Source organism: Schistocerca cancellata, chromosome 2 (assembly GCF_023864275.1).
Source record: "Schistocerca cancellata isolate TAMUIC-IGC-003103 chromosome 2, iqSchCanc2.1, whole genome shotgun sequence".
NCBI classification, from domain to species: Eukaryota; Metazoa; Arthropoda; class Insecta; order Orthoptera; family Acrididae; genus Schistocerca; species Schistocerca cancellata.
In genome coordinates, this window is record NC_064627.1 from 906,595,542 (window position 1) to 906,622,348 (window position 26,807).

Sequence of the window (26,807 nt, forward strand, 5' to 3'; positions counted from 1 at the left end):
GAAGAAGCAGATAATGGTATACAGGGTGAGTTACTAACCATTCCCACCAAGAATAACTTCGAAAGTATGATAGGAGATGAAAAGTTTGTGGGCCTGAAGTTGCTAAGGACAACGGGGGCCATAATATGACGTTGGTTTTTTTGTTGCTAGGTGGGGTCGCTTCAGAGATATGAAGGTCAACTTTGTTTTTTTGCATTGGATGCTATACTTTGCTAGTTATTTTCTGATAGCGGCTATCGAGACGAATTCAATGATGTGTAACAGTAAGGTCTTTGAAGGTCAACGAAGGTCACAAAGATGGCATGAACGTCCATTTACAAAAGCTGTTCGAAGTGATGACCATTGGTATGAATGCAATGCTGCAATCTTCTTATCGCTGATCGAGTGGTATTCCTTATTAGATGGGCACTTATCGAAGCACATGCTCTGACAATTCTCTCTCGCATATCTTCAGGTGTAGTCGTGACGTCTTTATAAACAATACTTTTTACCAATCCCCATAAGAGCGAGTCGGCCACGATACATCTCCTCCGCGTCCAATTCAACTATTTGGGAATTGTCTCTGCAACTCATTTCTACCCATCAGCGAAAAATGTGCCGGACACCTATCGTGTTGATACCACATTCTGTTCCTTCTTCCTAAAGGTATTTCTTCCAACAACAGACCTAATGTTTCTTGCAGGGATGTGGTGTACTTCCTACCATTAAGATTTCCTCCGATGAAATAGATGCCTATAATTCTGTCCTCCAGAATCCCACACCATATATTCACCGACCACGGGTTTTGGTGTGCAACATGCCGCAGCCAACATGGATTTTCAGTTGCCCAATAACCCATGATACGCAAATTAACATTTGGATGGTTCGTGAATTTAGCCTCGTCAGTAAATAAAATCAAATTAATAAATATGTGATCCCTCTCAATCTGAAGTTGAGCCCATCGGCAGAATTCAATGCGACTCATACAATCCGTATCAGTTAATCCTTGGTGAAGACCGATATGGTAAGGATAATACTCGTATTCATTGCGATGCAGAACACGAAAAACGCTACTCTGTCTCGTGTCAGATTCCCTTGAGATTTGACGCAAACTAACACCAGGATCTCGAACCACAGTGGCAAGAGTAACAATTTACGTTTCCTCTTTAGCAACTTTCCTTTGCCGTATATGTTTCCCATTCGTTAAAGATCCAGTTGTTCTCAGTTTATCATTCACGTATTTAAATGTACGACTTGTAGGGCGAGTACGTAGAGGATATCTTTCAGCGTATAAGTCTCTAGCTCTCACTGAATTTTTTGGAATTCTCCGTAAATGAGAAACATATCTACTTGTTCTTCCAAAGGAAGACATCATTCACATTCGCTTGATTCGACGATACTAGTCTTACCGTTTCTACTAGTGTTGTATTACGAAACCTTCGAATGGTGTTTACGTGTCCATGGCACGTTAGATGCATACGCCGTATTGGGCGAATATTTACTATTTGCACGATATACGAGAGAGAATTGTCAGAGCACGTGCTTCGAAAAGTGACGAAGTGATAAGCAATACCACTCAATCCAGGCTGTGGTCTGGAACCGCGCGACCGCTACGGTCGCAGTTTCGAATCCTGCCTCGGGCATGGGTGTGTGTGATGTCCTTAGGTTAGTTAGGTTTAAGTAGTTCTAAGCTCTAGGGGACTGATGACCTCAGAGGTTAAGTACCATAGTGCTCAGAGCCATTTGAACAATCCAGGCTAAGAAGACTGCGGCACTGCAATGAGACCAACGGTCGTCACCTCGAACACCTTCTGTAAATGGACCTTCATGTCACCTTTTTGACCTTCCTTGACGTTCAAAGATCTTACTGTTAAACATCATTGGATTCGTCTCGATAGCCGCTATCAGAAAATAAGTACCAAACTATAGCATCCCATTTAAAGAAACAAAGTTGAACTTTATATCTCTGACGCTACTCCACCTAGCACCAAAAGACTAACGTCGTATTATGGCCCCCGTTGTCCCATGCAGCATTTGTCCCAGAAACGTTTCAGCTACTATCATAATTTCGGAGTTTTTCTAGGTGGAGATGGTTAGTGAGTCACCCTGTATATACTGAGGTTACAAAAGTCATGCAGATGTACACATTGCGATTGTAACGTGTACACAAAATACGAAAAATCATTGTATTGGAGGAGCTGCCATTTTTACTCAGGTGGTTTATGTGACGTTATTATGGCCGTATGACGGAAATTAACAGACTCTCAACGTGGTACAGTAATTAGAGCTAGACACACAGGGCATTCCATTTCGAAATTCGCTAGGAATCCAATATTCCAATACCCACAATGCCAGGAGTGTGCCGAGAATATTAAACTTCAGGCATGCTTCTCACCACGGATAACGCAGTTGCCGATGGCCTTCACTTGACGACTGAGAGCAACGGCGTTTGCATACAGCTTCCAGTGCTGCCAGACAAGTAAAAAAGCATGAAATAGACGCATAAATCAATATGGGACGTACGACAAACGTATCCGTTTGGACAGTGCGGCGGAATCTGGCGGTAATGGGCTATGGCAGCAGACGAACGACGCGTGTGCCTTTGCTAACAGCACATCATCGCCTACAGCGCCTCTCCTGTGCTTGTGATCATGTCGGCTGGACCCTAGACGACTGGAATACTATGGCCTGGTCAGATGAGTCCGGTCTCCAGTTGGGAGGAGTTGATGGTAATGTTGGAGTGTGGCACAGACCCCACGAAGCCATGGACCGAAGTTGTCAACAAGGCACTGTGCAAGCTGGTGATGGCTCCGTAATCATGTGGGCTGTGATTACATGGAAAGGGCTGAGTTCTCTGATCCAACTGAACCGATCGTTGACTGAAAATGATAAGTTCGGCTATTTCGAGACCATTTGTAGCTATGCATGGACTTCATGTGTCGAAACAACGATGCGCCACGTCACCAGGCCACAGTTGTTCACGACTGGTTTGAAGAACATTCTGGACAATTCGTGCGAATGTTTTGGCCACCCAGATATCCCGACGTCAATCGCATCGATCATTTATGAGACATAATGAAGCGGTCACTTCGAAAAAAAAAAAAAATCCTGTACTGGCAGCTCTTGCGCAATATGGACGGCTATAGTGGCAGCTTGGCTCAAAATTTCTGTAGGGTACTTGTTAAGTCCATGCCACGTCGAGTTGCTGACCTACACCGAGCAAAACGAGGCCCGACACGAATACTAGGAGGTATGACATGACTTTTGTCACCTCGGTGTGAGGTGTTTACAAAGGAATATATTATTGTAATGTTACGCAGAAATCGTTACAGTTAACAAACACAGAATTTGTTGTACTTAAGAAAATACAGAAATAAAACTAAACAAGAATATTTGTTGTAATCTAAGATATATATACGAGGCGTGTTTCTTAAGTAAGGTCCGTTTGAACATAAGTACACAACGAAAGGTTATTTCAAAAAAGTAAATTTATTTTCAGGAAGTACATACTTCACTCTATTTTTCGATATAGTTGCTAAGTTTGTTCAAACACATATCATACTTCACAATCAATTTTAAAATACCCTATTCATAAAAACTGGCTGCGTGCTCCGAAAACCAAGAGTTCAGTGCCGTTTTCACGTCGTCGTCATCACTGTAACAGTTGCCACTGAGGTGTTGTTGGGTTGGAGGAACATATGGTAATCGCTCGGCGCAAGATCAGGACTATAGGGTGGGTAATCTAAAACTTCGCAGCCAAAACTGTCCAATAAATGGCAGGTCTGACCTGCAGTGTGAGGTCTTGCATTGTCATGGAGAAGGCCAATTCCCTTTGTCGGCCTGCCATGTCTTTTGTTTTGAATCGCTCTGCGTAGCTTTCTCAGGGTTTGGCAGTATGCTTCTGCATTAACAGTGGTTCCTCGATGCACGAAGTCGACCAACAAAACACTATGCCTATCCCAAATCACAGACGCCATGATTTTGCGCTGGGACAGATTCTGTTTGGCCTTCACCTTTACAGGCGAGTGTGTGTGTGTCTCCATTCCATGCTCTGTTGCTTCGATTCGGACGTGATATGCGAAACCCATGTTTCGTCTCCAGTTACGATCTGACTCAAGAAGCCGTCACCTTCTTCATGATAACGAGTCAATAACTTCATCGCACACTCGAATCTTTGGTTTCTGGTCCTCTGTTAGGAATTTCAAGACCCAACGGGAGCACAGTTTCCTAAACTTTAGGTGTTGAGAAATAATGTTTTAAAGCACTGATCTCGACGCGTCAGGAAATTCGTTTGAGGACCTATTGTTGTAAAGCGTCTGTTCTCACAAAGTTCTCGCTTCAACTGAAGCCACCAAATCGTCTGTAATCAAAGAAGGGCGACCGGATATGTCCTCATCATGGACGTTGTCACGGCCATCTTTGAATTCTCACACTCACTTATGCACTTCACTCATAACAGTATCACCGTACACTTCGCAAATCTGTCGCTGAATTGTTGCAGCAGATAGGTTCCGTGCTGACAAAAACCGTATCACTGAAAGAACCTCACACGCGGCGGGTGAGCTGACAATCTTAAACATTTCGAAAGCACAGAACAGAACCATACAGGTTAGCTACAGAGCTGAAACTGAGCACAGTTGTTCCCGCGGCATGCCGGTACACGACGCACGCGCTCGTTGCGGTATGCGCGCGAATTACTAGTGTCTACAACGAAACGGTCCTTACTTAAAAAACACGAATCGTACTTTTTGTACTACAAAGACATCGATATGTTTTACAAAAACCAAAACTGAACCGCCGTTTTTACCGGTGACGGGCACGCCGACCAGCAGCGGCACCGCCTCGGCGCCCTGCACGAAGCCCCAGGCGCGCGCAAAGTAGCGGGAGCGCACGCACTCCATGGCGAACACCTTGAACGAGTAGACGAAGCCGCCCAGGCAGACGCCGTACAGCCACACGATCAGCACGTAGCCGTGGTAGCCCTCCACTGAGCCCAGCGCCAGCAGCGACACGCCTGTAAACATTGGAATTACCGTGCCGTCAGGCACTCACGAAAAAATAATACTTCATACAACTCTTATAAACGTACAGCTGGCTAGAGATCATCAGGGAGTACTGTGCATTACTGTTTTTGTTGCATACACGCTAGGAAGGTAAAGCATGTAACTACACTACTGGCCATTAAAATTGCTGCACCAAGAAGAAATGCAGATGATAAACGGGTATTCATTGGACTAATATATTATACTAGAAATCTCATGTGATTACATTTTCATGCAATTTGGGTGCATAGATCCTCAGAAAGCAGTACCCAGAACAACCACCTCTGGCCGTAATAACGGCCTTGATACGCCTGGGCATTGAGTCAAAAAGAGCTTGGATGGCGTGTACAGGTACAGCTGCCCACGCAGCCTCAACACGATACCACAGTTCATCAGGAGTAGTGACTGGCGTATTGTGACGAGCCAGTTGCTCGGCCATCATGGAGCAGACGTTTTCAATTGTTGAGAGATATGGCGAATGTGCTGGTCAGGGCAGCAGTCGAACATTTTCTGTATCCAGAAAGGCCCGTACAGGACCTGCAATATGCGTTCGAGCTTTATCCTGCTGAAATGTAGGGTTTTGCAGGGATCGAATGAAGGCTAGAGCCACGGGTCATAACACATCTGAAATGTAACGTCCACTGCTCAAAGTGCCGTCAATGCGAACAAGAGGTGACCGATACGTGTAACCAATAGCAACCCATACCATCACGCCGGGTGATACGCCAGTATGGAGATGACGAATACATGCTTCCAATGTGCGTTCACCACGATGTCGCCTAACACGGATGCGACCATCATGATGCTGTAAACAGAACCTGGATTCATCCGAAGAAATGGCATTTTGTCATTCGTGCACCCAGGTTCGTTGTTGAGAACACCATCGCAGGCGCTCCTGTCTGTGATGCAGCGTCAAGGGTAACCGGAGTCATGTCTCCGAGCAGATAGTCCATGCTGCTGCAAACGTCGTCGAACTGTTCGTGCCGATGGTTGTTCTCTTGCAAACGTTCCCATCTGTTGACTCAGGGATGGAGACGTGGCTGCACGATCCGTTACAGCCATGCTCATGAGATGCCTGTCATCTCGACTGCTAGTGATACGATGCCGTTGGTATCCAGCACGGCGTTCCGTATTACCCTCCTGAACCCACAGATTCCTTATTCTGCTAACGGTCATAGGATCTCGACCAACGCGAGCAGCAATGTCGCTATACGAGAAACCCCAATCGCGATAGGCCATAATCAGCCCTTTATCAAAGTCGAAAACGTGATGGTACGCATTTCTCCTCCTTACACGAGACATCACGACAACGTTTCACCAGGCAAAGCCGGTAAACTGCTGTTTGTCTATGAGAAATCAATTGTAAACTTTCCTCATGTCAGCACGTTGTAGGTGTCGATACCGGCGCCAACCTTGTGTGAATGCTCTGAAAAGCTAATTATTTGCATATCACACCATCTTCTTCCTTTCGGTTAAATTTCGCGTCTGTAGCACGTCATCTTCGTGGTGTAGCAATTTTAACGGCCAGTAGTGTATTTGTATGTTGTGAAGCCATAGTACAACTGTGTCATCAATCGGTAGTAAGAATGTTACGCACAAGCTGTCAAACTGTCAATATGTTTCGAGTCCACATTATCCAGTTATCAAGTACTTACAGCTTCACAGTTTACAACTGAGCTCTGAGATTACGCTGAATTGACAAGTAATGGGACATCTCCAAACATCGTGTCGGACCTCGTGGTGCAGGAACTCGAGGTGAGATGCACTCAACCAGTCGTTGGAAGTCCCCTGGAGAAATATTGACCCATGCTACCTCTCTAAAAACCTAAACTAAACTCCACCCGAACAGGTCATGAAAGCCCAACGGTACCTACCGGCCACCGTGTCATTCTCAGTCCACAGGCATCAGTGGATGCTGATAAGGATGGGCATGTGGTCAGCACACCGCTCTCCCGGTCATGTGTCAGTTTACGAGACCGGAGCCGCTACATCTCAGTCGAGTAGCTCCTCAGTTTCCTCACAAGGACTGTGTGCACCCCAGTTGGCAACAGCGCTTGGCAGACAGGATGATCACCCATCCAAGCGCTAGTCTAGCCCGACAACGCGTAACTTCGGTGATCTGACGGGAACCCGTGTTACCACTGTGGCAAGGCCTCTCTAGCAGTCCATAATTGCGAAAGCCTGGCAGGATTTTTTGTACGAACTGACATGTCCATTATGGCCCGTAAATGTTCGATGGGATTCGTGTCGGGCGATCTTGGTGGCCAGAACAATTGCCGGAACTGTCCAGAATGCTCTTGAAACCAATAAAGAACAATTGTTGCCCGATGACAAGGCACCCTGTAATCCAGAAGGATTCCATCGATGTTTTGGAACGTGAGTCCATGAACATCTGCAAATGGTCTCCAAATAGCCGAACATAACCGCTCCACGTAGACACAGCCCACACCATTATGGAGCCACCACCAGCTTACACAGTATCTTGTTGTCAACTTGGCTACATGGCTTCTTGGATCGGCGCCACACTCGAAACCTACGACCAGACTTTACCAACTGAAATCGAGTCTCATCTAACCAGGACACTGTTTCTCTGCCGTCTAGGAGCCAACCGCTATGATCATGAGCGCAGGAGGCACGATAGGGGACGTCGAGCTAATTTCAAAGACACTCGAAAAGGTCGTCTGCTCCCACAACCCGTCAACGACAAATTTCGTCGCATTGTACTACCGTGTAGGTTCGTCGTAGGTCTCACATTGGTTTCTTTGGTTATGTCACGCAGTGTTGTTTGTCTGTTAGCACTGACAACTACGCAAACACCGCTTCTCTCGGTCTGCACGTGAAGGCTGTCTGCTACTGGTTGCTCGTCGAGAGAGGTAACGCACGAAATTTGATATTCTGGGCACACTCTTGACACTGTGGAACTCGGAAAATTTAATTTCTTAACGATTTCCAAAATGAAATGTTCCATTCATCCAGTTGCAACTACTATTCCGCGTTCAAAGTCTGTTAATACACGTCGTGCGGCCACAATTACGTCGGATCCTTTTTCACATGAAACACTTGAACACAAGCGAAAGCTCCGCCAATGCACTCCCCTTTTATACCTTCTGTACGCGATACCACCGCCATCAGTACATGTGCATATTGCCATCCCGTTACTTTTTATCACGTCAGTGTATAACAAGCTAACATGATATGTTCTAGGAAGAGTTTTAAGTATAACAGCGCATGTATGCTGCTGGCTTTTATTTTTGGCGGGCTCTGACGGCATAAAAGGTGTAAGCACTTAATCTTGGAATAATGTAGTCCCGAAACATGTTGTAGTAAAAACATCACACATTTTAAGAGTGGTGCGTAGCATTCTTAGTATCGACGTAGGACTTATAGTACTGGATGGCTATTTTACTTTCTGCGATGGAGCCCTTGAATAAAAAGTTGTGGTTACACTAACCGCGTCAGATTCGGATAAAATCCAGCCAAACAGGTGTCATGCACTAAGCGTAAAAGTGGGAGGCTCGCCTGTTTCAGGACGGTCGGCCTCTGACGGCGATGATGGAAGCACTCATCGAAGGCTCGGGATTTCATTCGAATTTGACGAGAATTTGTCCAAAAAGACCCTTGGTCATTCCAAAGTCTTATTACAGTAGAAACGCTCAGGCATCGTCATCAGATTTGTAATATCTACAGTATAAAAACCAAACTTTTTAACCACATTGCAAGTGTGTATTCTTAATATCCTGTTAATAGATTGCAGGGTGAGATCTTTATTCATTTGTACGTTAGATGTCATATGTCTGTTTGCAGCCTAGAAGAAAAACAAAATCGCTCTTCTGTTAGTACAAACACAAAAAAAACTTTAATTATAAAGTGTAGGAATAAGAACAGACTATTTCACTGAAATTTCAGATACTCTAATTCGAAACGAAAACTATCATCTGATCCTGGTATCGGCCCGCAGCACGTTTGCTTTATGAAAACATAGTCTTGCGCTCTGGTGTGTGTGGTTTGATATGTTCTTATATTGTGTGTGTGTGTGTGTGTGTGTGTGTGTGTGTGTGTGTGTAGGGAAAGACAGAGGGGGGGAGAGAGAGAGAGAGAGAGAGAGAGAGAGAGAGAGAGAGGGAGGGAGAGAGAACGGGGTAGAGAGGAAGATTCATTAATTATCTATTCTGGTTATAATTCAGATCCATGTTGGTTATTATTTTAGTGGCTAACATGATCAGACAGTTGTTTATATGGATTTGGTCACTGAGTATCGTCTTTCTCATTGCAGTTGCTCTTTGTATGTTAAAGCTTTCTTGTATTCTCACAAGTCTTTTGACGTGATTATTCACTCTAATAACTGTCATGTCATGTTCCATGCTGAATGGTTCGTGTCCTTGTTTTATCAGGTATTCGGTGAAGGTAGAATGGCTCTTTTCATATTTCTAACTCCTTATATGTTCTTTGCATCTAGTTTTGAAGTTCCTACCTGTCATCCCCAAATATACTGCTTTACATTCTTGGCACTCTAACAGGTATATACCTACTCCTTGGTATTTATCTAGTTTGTCTGTTGTTTGTAAATTCTGGGCACGTCACGAAATTTGTGCAACTAACCTAAAAAACATGAAAAAACACGACAAAATGTAACATAGTAATATATTGTAACTACCACATAATACGTTTATTGTATGTACAAAAAAATAACATGTATTACAGGTAACTGAAGATCCTTCACAAAACAAGAAACGAAATGCGTTTGGCAATAAACAAACTGCCTTCAATTAGTTGCATGGACGGAACATACGTCCACGAATTTTGATGGAACTAAAGAAACGACGGAAAAACAGAAAAAATGACGATTTCTTAATCTGTTTCTCCTGGCATGAAGTGAAGCACAAAGGCAACATCCGCCAACTTAAATATTTAAATATAGTTGCTCCTCTTTGATAGTATCGAAGTCTTTCCCAGGTATCATAGATGCTATTCGTCCTATCCTAGAGGTGCCGTGATGTTATCCCACTTATGCTGGCTGTGGTTGTCTTCTTGTGGCTGATTCTTGTCTCGCCAAGTACACTTCCAGAACACCTTTTTAGCTAATCTGTTTAGTATATCATATAATTCTCTTTCTCTGCCTCTGTTATAGACACTGTTTCAAAATAGTTCACAATGGATGACAACGTGTGCACGAGTTCCTGCCAGCCCACAAATACCACTTTCACTTCTGTTTATCTTCTTCAGTTAGGTGAGTTACGTATATATCGTGTCCATTTATAAAATGAGCCATCCCTCTTGATGAGTAAATATCATAAACAACATTTCCTCAACATCAATAAATATTTCATGAAGTCGTTTCCAACTAGCACTGCTCTCCCGGGCTGCTCGCCGTTCTATTAAGAAATTATTCATTATTTCCAACTTTCTGTCTGCATATTCTCCTACAGTGGTTTTTCTTTTCTATCAGGACCTTTTTCTTAGTCAATACAGTACACTTATGTCGCGTATGATAGAATCCATTAGACAGATTCCAAGAATCAAACATCATCTGTAGGTACCAAACGATATTCTCCAGTTAATCGTATCACAACTCTTCTCTGCGCCGGTTAATCTTTTCATTATTCTTCTCTGCACTCTTCTTCTTACCTGGACCAATGATGTCCTCAATCTGCGGACCCATATTCTTGCTCCATATATCATTATGTCTGCCAAAATATAGGGTGACCCAAGAGATCGTCAATATGCAGGGATTTTGACAGGAACGATCATTCAAAACAAAAACGTCCGAGAAACATGAACTCTAAACTGTATACTTTAATAGATATGGACACTTTATCTTCAAATGGTTCAAATGGCTCTGAGCACTATGGGACTTAACATCTGACGTCATCAGTCCCCCAGAACTTAGAACTACTTAAACCTAACTAACCTAAGGACACCACACACATCCATGCCCGAGGCAGGATTCGAACCTGCGAGCGTAGTGGTCGTACGGTTCCAGACTCAAACGCCTAGAACCGCTCGGCCACACCGGCCGGCACTTCATCTTCGATACTGTAAAACAAATCTCTTCTACAACAAGCTCTTTTCTTTCCATATATTGGGAGGCGGTAATACGGTCCAAGATAAGAAAAAATTGTCGACTTAACATTGGCTCCAAAACGCATGCCTCAAGAGTCACGAGCACTTGGGCCATAGAAGAGATGAACTTCACGGTAGCGAAGATGAAAAAGTGCTCATAGCTCTTAAGGTATGCATTTTCTCGTTTACTAGACTTTTTGCTTCGGATGATCTTTCCTGTTATATGCTTGAACATCGATCATTCCTCCTGGGACACCTTGGATATTCATAGCATATTCTTATGAAATGCAACGGCAGTCTAAATTTATTTTGCGCTATATTGATAATATTTTTCATTAAGACTGTTACTTTATTCCGGTTGTCTTGCACGGGCTAGAAATATCTGTCTTTCTTCAAGAGTGATCCCTAGATCTTACTGGTAACTGCTCTACGAGGTTACTATTTATTGTAGGGTTTCTTGTGAGTCATTAGGGTCCTTTTAACGATGTGTGAACTGTTTTTTGGTTAGCTGACTTTATTTTATTTAATTGACACCACTGATATTAAATATACTGTGAAATGAACGTCATGCAAACTGGCTGCTCTTGAAGAGCAAGTGTAGTGTGAATCCCTGTTTACTGGAACAAAATATAACTCAGCGAAACTTCAGAACTTACAAGGAAACATTACTAAACTAACCTCGTATTCTAAGGAGAGAAAAGAACACTTGCAAGATACCAGATCCAGCAATCGATCCTGAGCGAAATTGTTTGCCATAATTCTCGTAGTATGCAGCTTTGATCTTCTGAATGAACAGCTCTTAAATTTCGTGTGTACCGGCTGTTTGTCACTCGCTCTGTCCCACTTCATCCGCCTAATGCCCGAGTGCGAAGCACGTGAGCTATTCGTTTATCAAGGACCAATCGATCGCCAAATGGAAACAACAGTGAACATCAAAAAACGGTTTATTTGCAGCAGTTACCTACACATTGTAGCTACTTCTCTACACAGTCGCCGCCCGGACATAGACATTTGTCATAGCGTTGTACCAACTTTCTGGTACATTCGTCACAGGTGGCAGACGCCCTTGCTTCCCGCCACGTCTCTATGCTTCTCTGCAGCTCGTCTGTGCCAAAATGTTGTCTTTGTAACCAGCGGTTCATGTGAGCAGAAATGAAACTCAGAGGGAGCCAAGTCTGGGCTGTATGGTGAGTGATCAAACACTTCCCATCAAAAACACTGTTGGAGAGTTTTCATTTCCCCTGGACTGTGCGGACGAGAATTGTCTCGAAGAAGGTAATGCATAACAGTTACGTTATATGGGCTGGTAAGCTGCTGAAATCAGACGAAAACTCTCAGCAGGCACTCATACTTGGCGGGAGACAGTATTTTGTAGACACCTTTACGTACTCACTGTGCACAAAGAACTGTAAAGAGCTACCTAACGCAATAGACAGGCGTATAAGAGACACTGGCCAACACAACTATACAAACCTTCATCAGATTTTCACTGTGGTTTCCATCTGGCGACCGATTGGAACTTAACAAACGCAGAGCTCACAGTGGGAAGAAATCGAGCATTCATATTCGCTGGATGTTGAAGGTGAAGGAAGTGGAGGGGAGAGATAAACACTTCTGATCAATGTGTTTCGAAATTCTGTTTGAAAACAGTCATGTTATTCAACGCAAGAAGTAGTATGTAATATGAGTATGTAATACATCAACCTCACATACGTGTACTTTCAATATTATTTTAACAGTACTCTCGTTCTGATATTCTGCAGCTATGTGTTGTTGTTGTTGTGGTCTTCAGTCCAGAGACTGGTTTGATGCAGCTCTCCATGCTACTCTATCCTGTGCAAGCTTCTTCATCTCCCAGGACCTACTGCAACCTACATCCTTATGAATCTGTTCAGTGTATTCATCTCTTGGTCTCCCTCTACGATTTTTACCTTCCACGCTGCCGTCCAATACTAAATAGGTGATCCCTTGATGCCTCAGAATATGTCCTACCAACCGATCCCTTCTTCTAGTCAAGTTGTGCCACAAATTTCTCTTCTCCCCAATTCTGTTCAATACCTCCTCATTAGTTATGTGATCAACCCATCTAATCTTCAGCATTCTTCTGTAGCACCACATTTAGAAAGCTTCTATTCTCTTTTCATCTAAACTATTTATCGTCCACGTTTCACCTCTATACATGGCTACACTCCATACAAATACTTTCAGGAAAGACTTCCTGACACTTAACAAATTTCTTTTCTTTAGTAACGCTTTCCTTGCTATTGCCAGTCTACATTTTATATCCTCTCTTCCTCGACCATCATGAGTTACTTTGCTCCCCAAATAGCAAAACTCATTTACTACTTGAAGCGTCTCATTTCCTACTTTACTTCCCGCCGCATCACGCTATTTAATTCGACTACATTCCATTATCCTCGTTTTGCTTTTGTTGATGTTCATCTTATATCCTCCTTTCAAGACACTGTCCATTCCGTTCAGCTGCTCTTCCAGGTTTTGCTGTCTCTGACAGAATTACAATGTCATCGGCGAACCGCAAAATTTTTATTTCTTCTCCATGGATTTTAATTCCTACTCCGAATTTTTCTTTTGTTTCCTTTACTGCTTGTTCAATATACAGAGTGAATAACATCGGGGATGGGCTATAACCCTGTCTCACTCCCTTCCCGACCACTGCTTCCCTTTCATGCCCCTCGACTCTTATAACTGCCATCTGGTTTCGGTACAAATTGTAAATAGCCTTTCGCTCCCTCTATTTTACCCCTGCCACCTTCACAATATCAAAGAGAGTATTCCAATCAACATTGTCAAAAGCCTTACAGTAAGGCTGTATGCCCTCGGGAAAAATTACGGCTGTCGCTTCCCCTTGCTTTCAGCCGTTCGCAGTACCAGCACAGCAAGGCCGTTTTGGTTAGTGTTACAAGGCAAGATCAGTCAATCATCCAGACTGTTGCCCCTGCAACTACTCAAAAGGCTGCTGCCCCTCTTCAGGAACCACACGTTTGTCTGGCCTCTCAACAGATACACCTCCGTTGTGGTGGCACCTACGGTACGGCTATCTGTATCGCTGAGACATGCAAGCCTCCCCACCAACGGCAAGGTCCATGGTTCATGGGGGAGCAGCTATATGTATATCGTAAATAATAATAATAATAATAGTAATAATAATACACCTAAATAACTGAAGAATAATTATGAAATGAAATTCATGATTTTCAATTTACTATTTAATCATGCCAGTCACCTTGAAGAACTAAGTACCCCTGCAAATGTACTTCACTGTAACAGTTCCAGCTTTAAAATCCAAAGAAAATAAAAGCACAACCAGCGATGATCATAAATGAACAGAGCCAGGTTACCTCTTTGACGACAGACGAATTCATTTCATTAATTTACATTACCTTTGTGGACTGATACATAAACGTGTTCCAAGCAAAGAAATTCTGACACCACATACAGATTGGAGACCGTGGACATTGACACACCCGAACAAAGCATGTTACCATCGTCAGAACAGAATTCCACAAAGTTCCTATTCACACTGTGATACAGTACTTCGTGCTCGGGCATTTTCCGGTTGCAAAGTGGCGGTGCGTTCGACATTTTAATAGCTGTACCTTCAGAAGATCATTACTGTGTACCATCATTATAGCACGGAAATGCTGTGGTGTCACCGCCAGACACCACACTTGCTAGGTGGTAGCCTTTAAATCGGCCGCGGTCCGTTAGTATACGTCGGACCCGCGTGTCGCCACTATAGTGATTGCAGACCGAGCGCCGCCACACGGCAGGTCTAGAGAGACCCAGTTGTACAGCTGACTTTGCTAGCGATGGTTCACTGCCTGCATGCGCTCTCATTTGCAGAGACAACAGTTTAGCATAGCCTTCAGCTACGTCATTTGCTACGACCTAGCAAGGCGCCATATTCAGTTACTATGTATCCTGAACAGATAATATTGTGAATCCTGTACCGTCAAGAGCTACAATCATCATTAATGGATTAAATTTATGTATCACACTAATTAAGTCCGCCTTCTTAATTCTAATTCCTTGTCATGTTCCAGACCTCACGTCAGTATAGTTCTTGCCTCCTCCACCAGCCTGCGTGAGTTAAAACGCGTGCATTTCGGCCTCCTCTAGTAACACGGTGTTGGCTCTTCTGCCAACACAACAAATGCTGTAATATATAATTATATTGAGAAGGATGCGAGAGGAATCGTGATTCCGTGTGGTAAGTGAGGGAAAATGGTTCAAATAGCTCTGTGCACTATGGGACATAACATCGGAGGTCATCAGTCCCCTAGAACTTAGAATTACTTAAATCTAACTAACCTAAGGACGTCACACACATCCAAGCCCGAAGCAGAATTCGAACCTGCGACCGTAGAAGCAGCGCGGTTCCGGACTGAAGCGCCTAGAACAGCTCAGCCACCACGGCCGACTGGTGACTGGTGGAGGGGGAGAGGGGTTGGTGACGAGTTCCTATTTCAGCTAGGAATATCATGGGATGAAAAAGCCTTGGCTTAGCTCGGACCAACGGCCGTTTGTACAACCATTCGAACATATGTCTTAGCGCATCTACGTAACAGTATATTAAGCAACATTTGAACGACGAACCAGAGCTGGTGCCAGGACATTTGTACGAAACCATTAATTCCTCTTGAAAGAGACGTTAAGTTGGCCGAAATTAATGTTTAGCTAATGACACTATTTGTATGTCCACCGTTCGGATTTTGCGAGCAAATACGTAAAAAAGCACGTTTTCCTGGAAAGTTTTGGAAGCGCGCCACTTCTATACCTTAAACTTCTACGAATAAGTTCAAACTTTGCACTAACGTAGATAAACGGTTAAAGTCAAAATACGAAACTATCCAGTAATCATTATCTGTTGTGGAGATAGCAGGTAAATCTAGCAAATATAAATAATTCTTAGGTGATCAGAATTCGCATAAACAGTGTGAGTTCTTGCGATAAAACTAAAAACGTTCTTTTGAAAAACTATTTTTATTCGAATGTTATGTGCAAAAACACGATTTTTGCAAGGTTTTTTTACGGTCGCCACTTATACGAGACGTATTCGGAAAGTAAGGTCCGATTTGGTGTGAAGTGAAAACCACTGTGAAAATTCGATGGAACTTTGCATAGATGTGCGTCGTTCTTTTCAGTTCGGAACACAAAGTGACCACTTAGAAATGCCTACAAAACTGTCTTCCACCAAGTACGTGGATCTGGTGAGAGATTTCGCCTGAAGCTATGCAGCCCACATAACATAAATGTCATGCGTTTCTTTCTTGAAGACAATTTTCAACCACGTTCTACAGGGGCAATGAAGACGCTCCCGCAGGGTTTTCGATGGGATGTGTTTGATCACCCACAACACAGCCCTTAATTGCCTCCCTCCGTTGTTCATCTCTGCTCACACGAACCGCTGGCTACAAAGACAACATTTTGGCACAAACAACGAAAGGCAGAGAAGGGTAGAGAATTGGCGGAAAGCACAGGCTGTTGCTTTCTGTGAAGAGGTATTGGAAATTTTATACAACGTGGTTTTTAACTGTGGTTTTCATTTCGCAACCCATCGGACCTTACTTTCCGAACAGCCCTCGCATATTTCAGACATGTGTGAATTGGTTCAAATTTTGTAAGAAGGTTGACAGATACCTGTAGTTAAGCTCGTCCTGTTGTTTTGTGAAAGCTTTATCCGTTACCGTGATATAAACAACATGGTTTGAAAGGTAATTAAAAAAACCTATACTGCGTCCGTCGTCACTAGGGTCAACAAAAATCTACAACAGTTATCAAGCTATGCAGTCTGATGTCAGTATTACGGAAGAGAAAAAGTTAGGAACAAGAACGTAAAATGCTCCTTCCACAGCTGAGAAAAAGCGAATATGTCCTGGTCAAAGTTTGGGACGTAAAAGAAGGAAACCGCCTTTTCGACTCATCTGGCAGCTTCAAAGATATTTTAATAAATAAGTCTTGACATTTTCGCTCTGTTTTACTTGTTAACCCTAGTTCCCAGTGTAATGAACTCTATTTATACGGAGGTGTGGTGTCTCCTCTTTCGGACATGTCCGAAAGAACAGACACCACACATTCATATAATTTGATAGGCCTAGATGGGCAATGAATCCATCTTCTTCACTGCAGATGCACAAACACGTTCGACCTCCTGTGGGAGTCTCGGAAGAGCGAATATGAAGGTAATAGACAGGGCTACGGATAGGTGGAGCTCGATGGTAGTGTGAATCTGCAGTGAAGCGAACCGAAATAATCCGAGCAGTTATGATAACACTGTTTCCCTGGTGGTGCAGTGGTAACGGCACATGCACAGTAAGCAGGAGATCTCGGGTTCGAATCCCAGTCCTGCAGACATTTTCACTCGTCGGCGCCGATTTCGCGTAATGTCCCACTGCACCAGATAGCAGTGATCTCTCTCTTTTCCTTTCCTTTCTTCCATTCTCCACCTTCTGTTTACATACATTTAATGATCTCTGTTAGCTGCTAGGTGTTGTTACAATTACATCTCGCTATTTGTAGCCTAAAGACCCTGATCCTGTGCCCAAAATCCACAAGTTTCAACAACCAAGCATTGTACACAATGTATAATATCACGTGGCTCAAGTGTTTGTTGGGGGAAAAATTTCTGAAGGTGGATTTGTTATTTGATACGATGCATTACATTACATGACGTAGGAACTAATATTAACAAGTAAAAACGTGAATGAAACGTGAATATTTCGAGATATTTTTATTGAAATGTGTTCAAATCTGACATATAAGTCATAAAGCTAGTTCCATTCTTTTACATCTCTAACTGTGCCGAGGACTTATTCACCTTTTTGTGTTGTGATAGGACCGCTTTGTATTCTGCTGGTAATTAAGGCACAAATTTTCTCGCGGGGTCGGTTGCTTCACCTGACACCGTGCAACTGTGCGTTTTTATCATAAAATATGAAGTCCAATTGGTGATGTTCCCTTATGGAAGAAATCCACCACCATATCCATCAATTCAAATTGTTGTTGTTGTGGTCTTCAGTCCAGAGACTAGTTTGATGCAGCTCTCCACGCTACTCTATCCTGTGCAAGTTCTTCATTTCCCGGCACCTACTGAAACCTACATCCTTCTGTTTAGTGTATTCATCTTTTGGTCTCCTTCTACGATTTTTACCCTCCGCGCTGCCCTCCTAAACTAAATTGGTGAGCCCTTGGTGCGTCAGAATATGTCCTACAAACCGATCCCTTCTTCTAGTCAAGTTGTGCCACAAATTTCTCTTCTCCCCAATTCTAATCAATACCATCTCATTAGTAATGTAATCTACCCATCTAATCTTCAGCATTCTTCTGCAGCACCACGTTTCGAAAGCTTCTATTCTCTTTTCGTCTAAACTGTTTATCGTCCACGTTTCACTTCCATTAATGGCTACACTCCATAAACATACTTTCGGAAACGATTTCCTGACACTTAAATCTATACTCGGTGTTAACAAACTGCTCTTCTTCAGAAACGCTTTCCTAACCTTTGCCAGTCTACATTTTATATCCTCTCTACTTCGACCATTATCAGTTATTTTCCTCTCTAAACAGCAAAACTCATTTACTACTTTAAGTGTCTCATTTCCTACTCTAATTCCCTCAGCATCACCCGATTTAATTCTACTTCATCCCATTACCCTTGATTTGCTTTTTTTATGTTCATCTTATATCGTCCTTTCAAGACACTGTCCATTCCGTTCAGCTGTTCTTCTAGGTCCTTTGCTGTCTCTGACAGAATTACAATGTCGTCGGTGAACATTAAAGTTTTAATTACTTATCCATGGATTTTACTTCCGACTCCGAATTTTTCTTTTGTTTCCTTTTCTGCTTGATCAATATACAGATTGAATAACATCGGGGATGGCTACAACACTGTCTCACTCCCTTCCCAACCACTGCTTCCCTTTCAGGCGCCTCGACTCTTATAACTGCCACCTGGTTTCTGTACAAATTGTAAATAGTCTTCCGTTCCCTGAATTTTACCAGTGCCACCTTCAGAATTTGAAAGAGAGTATTTCAGTCCACATTGTCAAAAGGTTTCTCTAAGTCTACAAATGCTAGAAACCTAGGTTTGACCTTTCTTAATCTATTTTCTAATGTAGGTCAATTCAAATATGACACAATAAATTTAGTGCAGACAGGGTCAGTGTCTGAATAAGGGAGGAGTGCAAAACATCGCTCGTGTGAGAAATGGTTTCGAGTTAGTATAGCCTGTATCTTCGTGAGTTTCTACACTGGGGATGATCTTACGGCGGCAGCTACTTCAGAGTGTAAGTTACGTACCGATGCCGACCATGGCGGCCTGGCAGAGGTACTGCCTGGAGACGAGGCACTGGTCGCTGGCGCGCACCACCATCAGGCCGAAGCCCACGCAGCCCAGAGCCGTGGCGCAGCCCAGGAACGTCTGCAGAAGCACCAGCGCCCGCTCGTCCAGGCCCTCGCGCTGTCCTTGCAGGGCCTAAACACAACAGATTCACGTCATATAGCGGCAGCAACTCTGCATCCAACAGGTACTAGACTAGTTACACACAAATACATTGAAGCGCCAAAGAAACTGGTATAGGAATGCGTATTCAAATACAGAGCTAAGGAAACAGGCGGTTTAAGTCACTGCGTTCGGCAACGATATACACTACTGGCCATTACAATTGCACACCAAGAATAAATGTAGATTACAAACGGGTATTCATTGGACAAATTTATTATACTACAACTGACATGTGATTACATTTTCATGCAGTTTGGATGCATAGATCCTCAGAAAGCAGTACCCAGAACAACCACCTCTGGCCGTAATAACGGCCTTGGAACGGCTGGGCATTGAGTCAACCGGAGCTTGGATGGCGTGTACAGGTACAGCGGCCCATGCAGCTTCAACACGATACCACAGTTCATCAACAGTAGTCACTGGCGTATTGTGACGAGCCAGTTGCTCGGCCACCATTGACAATTCTGGAGAATGTGCTGGCCAGGGCAGCAGTCGAGCATTTTCTGTATCCAGAAAGGCCCGCGCAGGACCTGCAATATGCGGTCGTGCATTATCCTGCTGAAATGTAGGGTTTCGCAGGGACCGAATGAAGGGTAGAGCCACGGGTCGTAACACATCTGAAATGTAACGTCCACTGTTCAAAGAGCCGTCTATGCGAACAAGAGGTGACCGATACGTGAAACCAATGGCACCCCATACCATCACGCTGGTTGATACGCCAGTATGGCGATGACGTATACACGCTTCCAATGTGCGTTCACCGCGATGTCGCCAAACACGGATGCGACCATCATGATGCTGTAAACAGAAAATGACGTTTTGCCATTCGTGCACCCAGGTTCGTCGTTGAGTACACCATCGCAGGCGCTCCTGTCTGTGATTCAGCGTCAAGGATAACCGCAGTCATGTCTCCGAGCTGACAGTGCATGCTGCCGTAAACGTCGTCGAACTGTTCGTGCATACGTTTGTTTTCTTGCAAACGCCATCTGTTGACTTAAGGATCGAGACGTGACTGCACGATCCGTTACAGCCATGCGGATAAGATGCCTGTCATCTCGACTGCTAGTGATTCGAGGCCGTTGGGATCCAGCACGGCGTTCCGTATTACCCTTCTCAACCCACCGATTCAGTATTCTGCTAACAGTCATTGGATCTCGACCAACGCGAGCAGCAATGTCGCGATACGATAAACCGCAATCGCAATAGGCTGCAATCCGACCTTTATCAAAGTCTGTAACGTGATATTACGCATTTCTCCTCCTTACACGAGGCATCACAACAACGATTTACCAGGTAACGCCGGTCAACTGCTGTTTGTGTACGAGAAATTGGTTGGAAACTTTCCTCATGTCAGCACGTTGTAGGTGTCGACACCGGCGCCAACCTTGTGTGAATCCTCTGAAAAGCTAATCATTTGCATATCACAGCATCTTCTTCCTGTCGCACGTCATCTTCATGATGTAGCAATTTTAATTGCCAGTAGTGTAAATACAACAAGTGTCTGGTGCAGTTGTTAGATCGTTTAGTGCTGCTACATTTGCAGGTTATCAAGGTTTAAGTGAGTTTGTACGTGGTGTTATAGTCGATGCACGAGCGACATGACACAGAATCTAAGAGGTAGCGGTGAAAGGGGGGGGGGGGGGGGGGTCGTTCCCGTGCGACCATTTCACGAGTGTACCGTGAAATACTAAGAATCCGGTAAAATATCAAATCTCTGACATCGTTGCTGCTGGAGAGTGATCCTGCAACAACAGGACCAACGACGACAGAAGAGAATCGTTCAAGCTACACAAGTGCAACCTTTCCGCAAATTGCTGCAGAGTTCAGTGCTGAGCCTTCAACAAGTGTCAGCGTGCCAACGATTCAACGGAACATCACCGATATGGGCTTTCTGAGCCGAAGGCCCACTCGTCTATCCTTAATGACTGCACGACACAAAGCTGTACGTCTCGCCTGCGCTCGTCAGTACTGACACTGGACTAGTGTGACTGGAGACATGTTGCCTGGTCGGACGAGTCTCGTTTCATATCATATAGAGCAGACGAACGTGCACGGTTATGGAGACAACCCCATGAATCCATGGATTCTGCAAGTCAGCAAGGGATTATTCAAGATGATGGAGGCTCAGTAATGGCGTGGCGCGTGTCCAGCTGGAGTGATAAGGGACTCCTTATACATATAGATACGACTTCGACAGGTGACACGCACCTAAGGATCCTGTCTGACCACCTCCATCCATTCATGTCCATTGTGCATTACGACGAACTTGAGCAATTTCAGCAGGACAATGCGACAACCAACACGTCCTGAATTGCTACAGACCGGCGCCTGGAACACTCTTCTGAGATTAAACACTTCCACAGGTCACCAAACACCACAGATTTGAACATTATTGAACATATCTGGCATGCCTTGCAACTTGCTGTTCAAAAGAGATCTCCGCCCCCTCGAACTCTTACGGATTTATGGACAGTCCTGCACGATTCATGGTGTCAATTCCGTCCAACACTACTTCAGACATTAGTCGAGTCCATGCGACGTCGTGTTGCGGCACTTCTGCGAGCTCGCGGGGGCGCTACACGGTATTAGGCAGGTGTACCAGTTTATTAGGCTCTTCTGTGTATAAACGTAGTTTAAACTTCAGAGCATTTCTCGTACTTTCATCCGATTTCAAAGAACTATATAAAATGAGACAGCCGACTTTGCATCCATGTACACAGCCAAAGTTCTAAGTTTAATTTTTACGATTGCCTTTGGGAACTAAATTTTCTTCAGTTTTCAAAAAGGTTTCATGTTCCTTAGAAACAGCTGTTTCACTCTACAGCCTCCATGATCAAGACAGAACATGAATCAGCCTGTTATGGTTGTTGCATATACTGTAGGATTGTAGGATTACAGGAAATTGGCGTTAGTGACTGCGACTACGGGAACAGAAAAGACAATGTGATCTAGTACGTCCTAATTAAGAAGCTCATTTCCAAACGGTACCAAACACGAAAAATTAAAATATGAGACAACAGGCTGCAGCACTACATAGAATCATTACCTATATAACAAGAACTGTTGTGAATTTCAAAATGTACTATATACTTTATATATTTCCTCTTAAGACTTGCTGTTCATGGTGAAGAGTACCATCTACAGTCTTATTTCGTTTTCCAGAAGTACCAAATCCCGGCAGCCAATCGCTGGTCTTCTTGGTAATGACGTCACACCCGAAATCACAGACGTCTGTGCACATGACATTGCATGTAGTAAGGACGTGTTCTTTTGTGCCCATTGTGATTTTTTAATTAAATTATGAAGTCTGATATATCAGATGAATGCTGTGAATCACCAACGGAAACTTCCTGACAACAGCTACCAAACTTAACACGATTGTTTGCCAAAAGATATCAAATTGATATTTATTTATGCAGAAAGAATTAAACAAAAAACATTTAATAGAGACACTAGCGTAATGTGTCTCAACATCTGCCTGAATATAATAACAGAGCTACAAAACATAGTCTGATGCTAATGTACCTATAAAACGTTTCTTGTCTCTCCTGTTAAATTATATTTTATAGACTTTGTACCTTTTGGAAACGAATTTCTCAATTAGGATCTCCTCATGAGTTCTGAATAAAAAGTCGATTTTCATATTATCTGATAACTGAGTGAAACAGAACTATTAAAAACTAATTATAGTTATCAAAACGAACATCCAGTCGGCTTGTGGCTTCGGGTATGCACTGGAACTCTGTTTGAATTCCAAAAACGTATTGGTACCAAGTTAATTTGTGATTTCCATTGTGGTGTCACCGCCAGACACCACACTTGCTAGGTGGTAACCTTTAAATCGGCCGCGGTCCGTGAGTGTACGTCGGACCCGCGTGTCGCCACTGTCAGTGATTGCAGACCTAGCGCCGCCACATGCCAGGTCTAGAGCGTCTTCCTAGCACTCGCCCCAGTTGTACAGCCAACTTTGCTAGAGATGGTTTACTGACATATTACGCTCTCATTTGCCGAGACGATAGTTAGCATAGCCTTAAGCTACGTCATTTGCTACGACCTAGCATGGCGCCATTATCATTTGCTATTTATCTTGTGATGCATGTACCATCAGACTGATGTTCACCAATTATGGATTAAAGTTAAGTATTCCAGAAGCTACGTACTTTTCTTCCTACTATAAACTCCTATAACTGTTCCAGACCTCATGGCAGCCTGCGTGAGCTTAGACACGTGCCTTTCGGCTACCAATCATAGTGGCTTGGCTGTCTTGCCAAGTCACAACAGTTTGGCGCCGAGGATTGGCGACGAGCCAATTCGCGTTTGTACTAATACTACCGCTCCTGCCCTGATTTACTTGTGTCATGGCTTCGCCACAATCTCCAGATGTTCTGTCCGAATTTTATCGCTTGCAGAATCAGCAGACGCAGGCCTTACTGGATGCCCTTGGACAGCTCGTCCAGGGTCAACGTGCACTGCAAAACGATGCGGCAGCCGCCGCTCCACCGCTCATGCAGCCACAACACGCAGTTGCACTACCTTTTCGTCCTTTTGATGTGGCACTGGAAAGCTGGACGGAGTGGTCACGCCAATTTGGATTCCATCTCGCCGCCTACAGAATTCAAGGTAATGAGTGGCAGCCTTTTTTGTTAGTATCCGTAGGCGTCCAGACATACCGTGTGATAGTGAAATTGTTTCCCCAACGCGACGTAGCAACTCTGTCCTACGATGAAATTTTGTCTGCATTAGATACATATTTCAATGAATCGGTCAGTGTAGATGCCAAACGGTATACATTCTTTCGTACAAAACGTAAGGCCGGTCAGACTAATCGGGAGTGGGTTGCAATCTTGCAAGGCCTTACTAGGGATTGTGCTTTTGAGTGTCAATATGGACTCCCTTATTCAGATACTATGGTGCGTGATGCAATTGCACAGAACGTTTCTGATGTTCGTATATGGGAACAGATTTTGAAACTAGTCAATCCCTCCATTCAACAAGTGATGGACATATTGGATTGGCAGGACACACTTGACTTTGCTCAGGAATCTTTTGAAACTTCGCCACCTGTGTGTCACGTTAACCAGCCCGCCGGGCGAGCTGCACGGAACAGTAAACAGTCCTCGCGCCCGGCCGCGCCAATGCCGCCTGGCTCTCAGCCTCATGTCCCGCGTCGGCAAACAAATGCAGTGAAATCATGCCCGCCGTGTGCTACTAGACATTCGCGTGAGAACTGCCTGTCACGCCAAGCTATTTGCTTTTTCTGTAATAAAAAAGGCCATGTTCAGAGTGTTTGCCAGAAAAAGCTCAGATCGGACACTCACAACCATTCCAGGCCGTTTGCTTCGCGCTGGAATCGGAATCGAACCAAGGATACTCAGGCTCGTGAAACTTCGCCTATGGAAATTCATGTAGTTCATGCCACTTCGCCCAGTGCTACTCACTCTAACAGTGACTGTGTTTGTCCCACAAATAGTGTGCGTCGACATCGCCGGAAATCCCGTCAAGTCGCAAGTGATTCTGTACCAGTGTCAGTTCACGTTACACAAGACAGTCGCTCTTGTCGTCAGCAGGACAATAAACTTTTTGTTGATTTGGACATTCACAGCTAAGTGATACTGTTCCAGCTCGATACCGGAGCTGCAGTTTCACTAATCAATCACGACACGTACAAACAGCTGGGCACACCTCCGTTGCATGCCGCAAATGTTAAGCTAACTAGTTGTTCCGGACAAGCGCGATCCCTGTGTTAGGACAGTGCAGCCTTCTTCCAACATACAAGGGACAAACAAAACTTGTGTCATTTTATGTCCTTCGTTCTTCTTCTTCTTCAGTGAACTTATTTGGTTTCGATTTATTTCAGTTGTTTAACTTGTCTATAGTAAATCAGGTCCTATCAGTGAACCAGACTGTGCCTTCAGACAGTGTTTCTCGTCTATGTGAAGAATTTGCAGATATTTTTGCACCGGGCCTCGGTTGCGCTAAGAACTATGAAGCACATTTGGAACTGAAAGTCCACGCGCAACCGAAATTTTTCAGAGCGCGCAATGTTCCCCACGCATTGCGTGATGAGGCCGCAAGAACATTACACGATTTGGCATCACAAGGTGTGATTGAACGTGTACAGGCTTCTCTCTGGGCATCACCCTTAGTAATTTTGCAAAAACCTTCCGGAAAATTGAGACTTTGTGTGGACTTCAAGGCAACAGTGAATCCACAACTAGTGGTTGCAACTTTTCCTTTACCCCACCCGGAAGATCTTTTTGCCAAACTGTGCCCGGGTAAATATTTTTCGAAGTTGGAACTAGCATATGCGTACTTGCAAATACCGGTGGACGACGAATCCCAGCGCGTTTTGGTGGTTAACATGCATCTTGGTTTGTACCGATTCAAACGACTGACATTCGGGTGTGCATCCGCCCCTGTATTGTTTCAGCAATATCTACAAACTGTTTGTGCTTCGGTCCCTACTGCAGCAAACTATCTGGACGATATTGTGATCTCTGGAAAGACGGAATAAGAATATTTAGCCAATCTCAGAACGTTATTTCAGGTCTTGCGACAAAATGGTCTTCCCTTGCGGAAGGACAAATGTGTGTTTTTTGCTCGTGACTTACCCTATCTGGGACACGTAGTCAATGCCCAAGGCATACATCCCAGTCCAGAGCACCTCCGTGCCATACAAGACTTGCCTTCGCCGTAGAATTTGAAGCAGCTACAGAGTGTGCTGGGAAAAATAAATTACTATCATCGCTATGTGCGCCACGCCTCTTCCATTTCAGCTCCGCTTCATCGCTTACGCCGTAAAGGTGTTCCGTTCGTCTGGAAGACGGAATGCGAACGCGCCTTTCGCCAGTTGAAATCGGCGTTGCTTTCCAATACTTGGCTTACGCCATTCGATCCCCGGAAGCCCCTTTTGTTGATGGTGGATGCATCGGATTTCGGGATCGGTGCTGTGCTTGTGCACGAAGATGGGTCGCACGATCGCCCTATTGCCTTTGCGTCCAAATTGCTCTCGTCTGCGCAACGAAATTATTCACAGATCGAGAAAGAAGCATTGGCTCTCGTATTTGGTGTTACAAAGTTTCATGATTTCTTGTATGGTCGTCACTTTACCATCATCACAGACCACAAACCTTTGCATCGCTTTTTCATCCGACCAAGCCTGTACCTCCACGTACAGCGCAGAAATTCATTCGCTGGTCTAT

General features: G+C 44.1%; 1 protein-coding gene across 1 annotated transcript in view; it reads right to left on the reverse strand.

Moving 5' to 3' along the window:
• Window positions 1–26,807, reverse strand: part of LOC126159814 (monocarboxylate transporter 2-like) — a 181,882-nt gene that overhangs the window by 13,891 nt on the left and 141,184 nt on the right. Inside the window, exons 6-7 of the mRNA XM_049916625.1 lie at window positions 19,401–19,575; window positions 4,787–4,993 (exon numbers count right to left, since the gene is read on the reverse strand). Coding sequence (XP_049772582.1) covers window positions 4,787–4,993; window positions 19,401–19,575 — 382 coding nt within the window. The remainder of the gene's footprint in view (window positions 1–4,786; window positions 4,994–19,400; window positions 19,576–26,807) is intronic.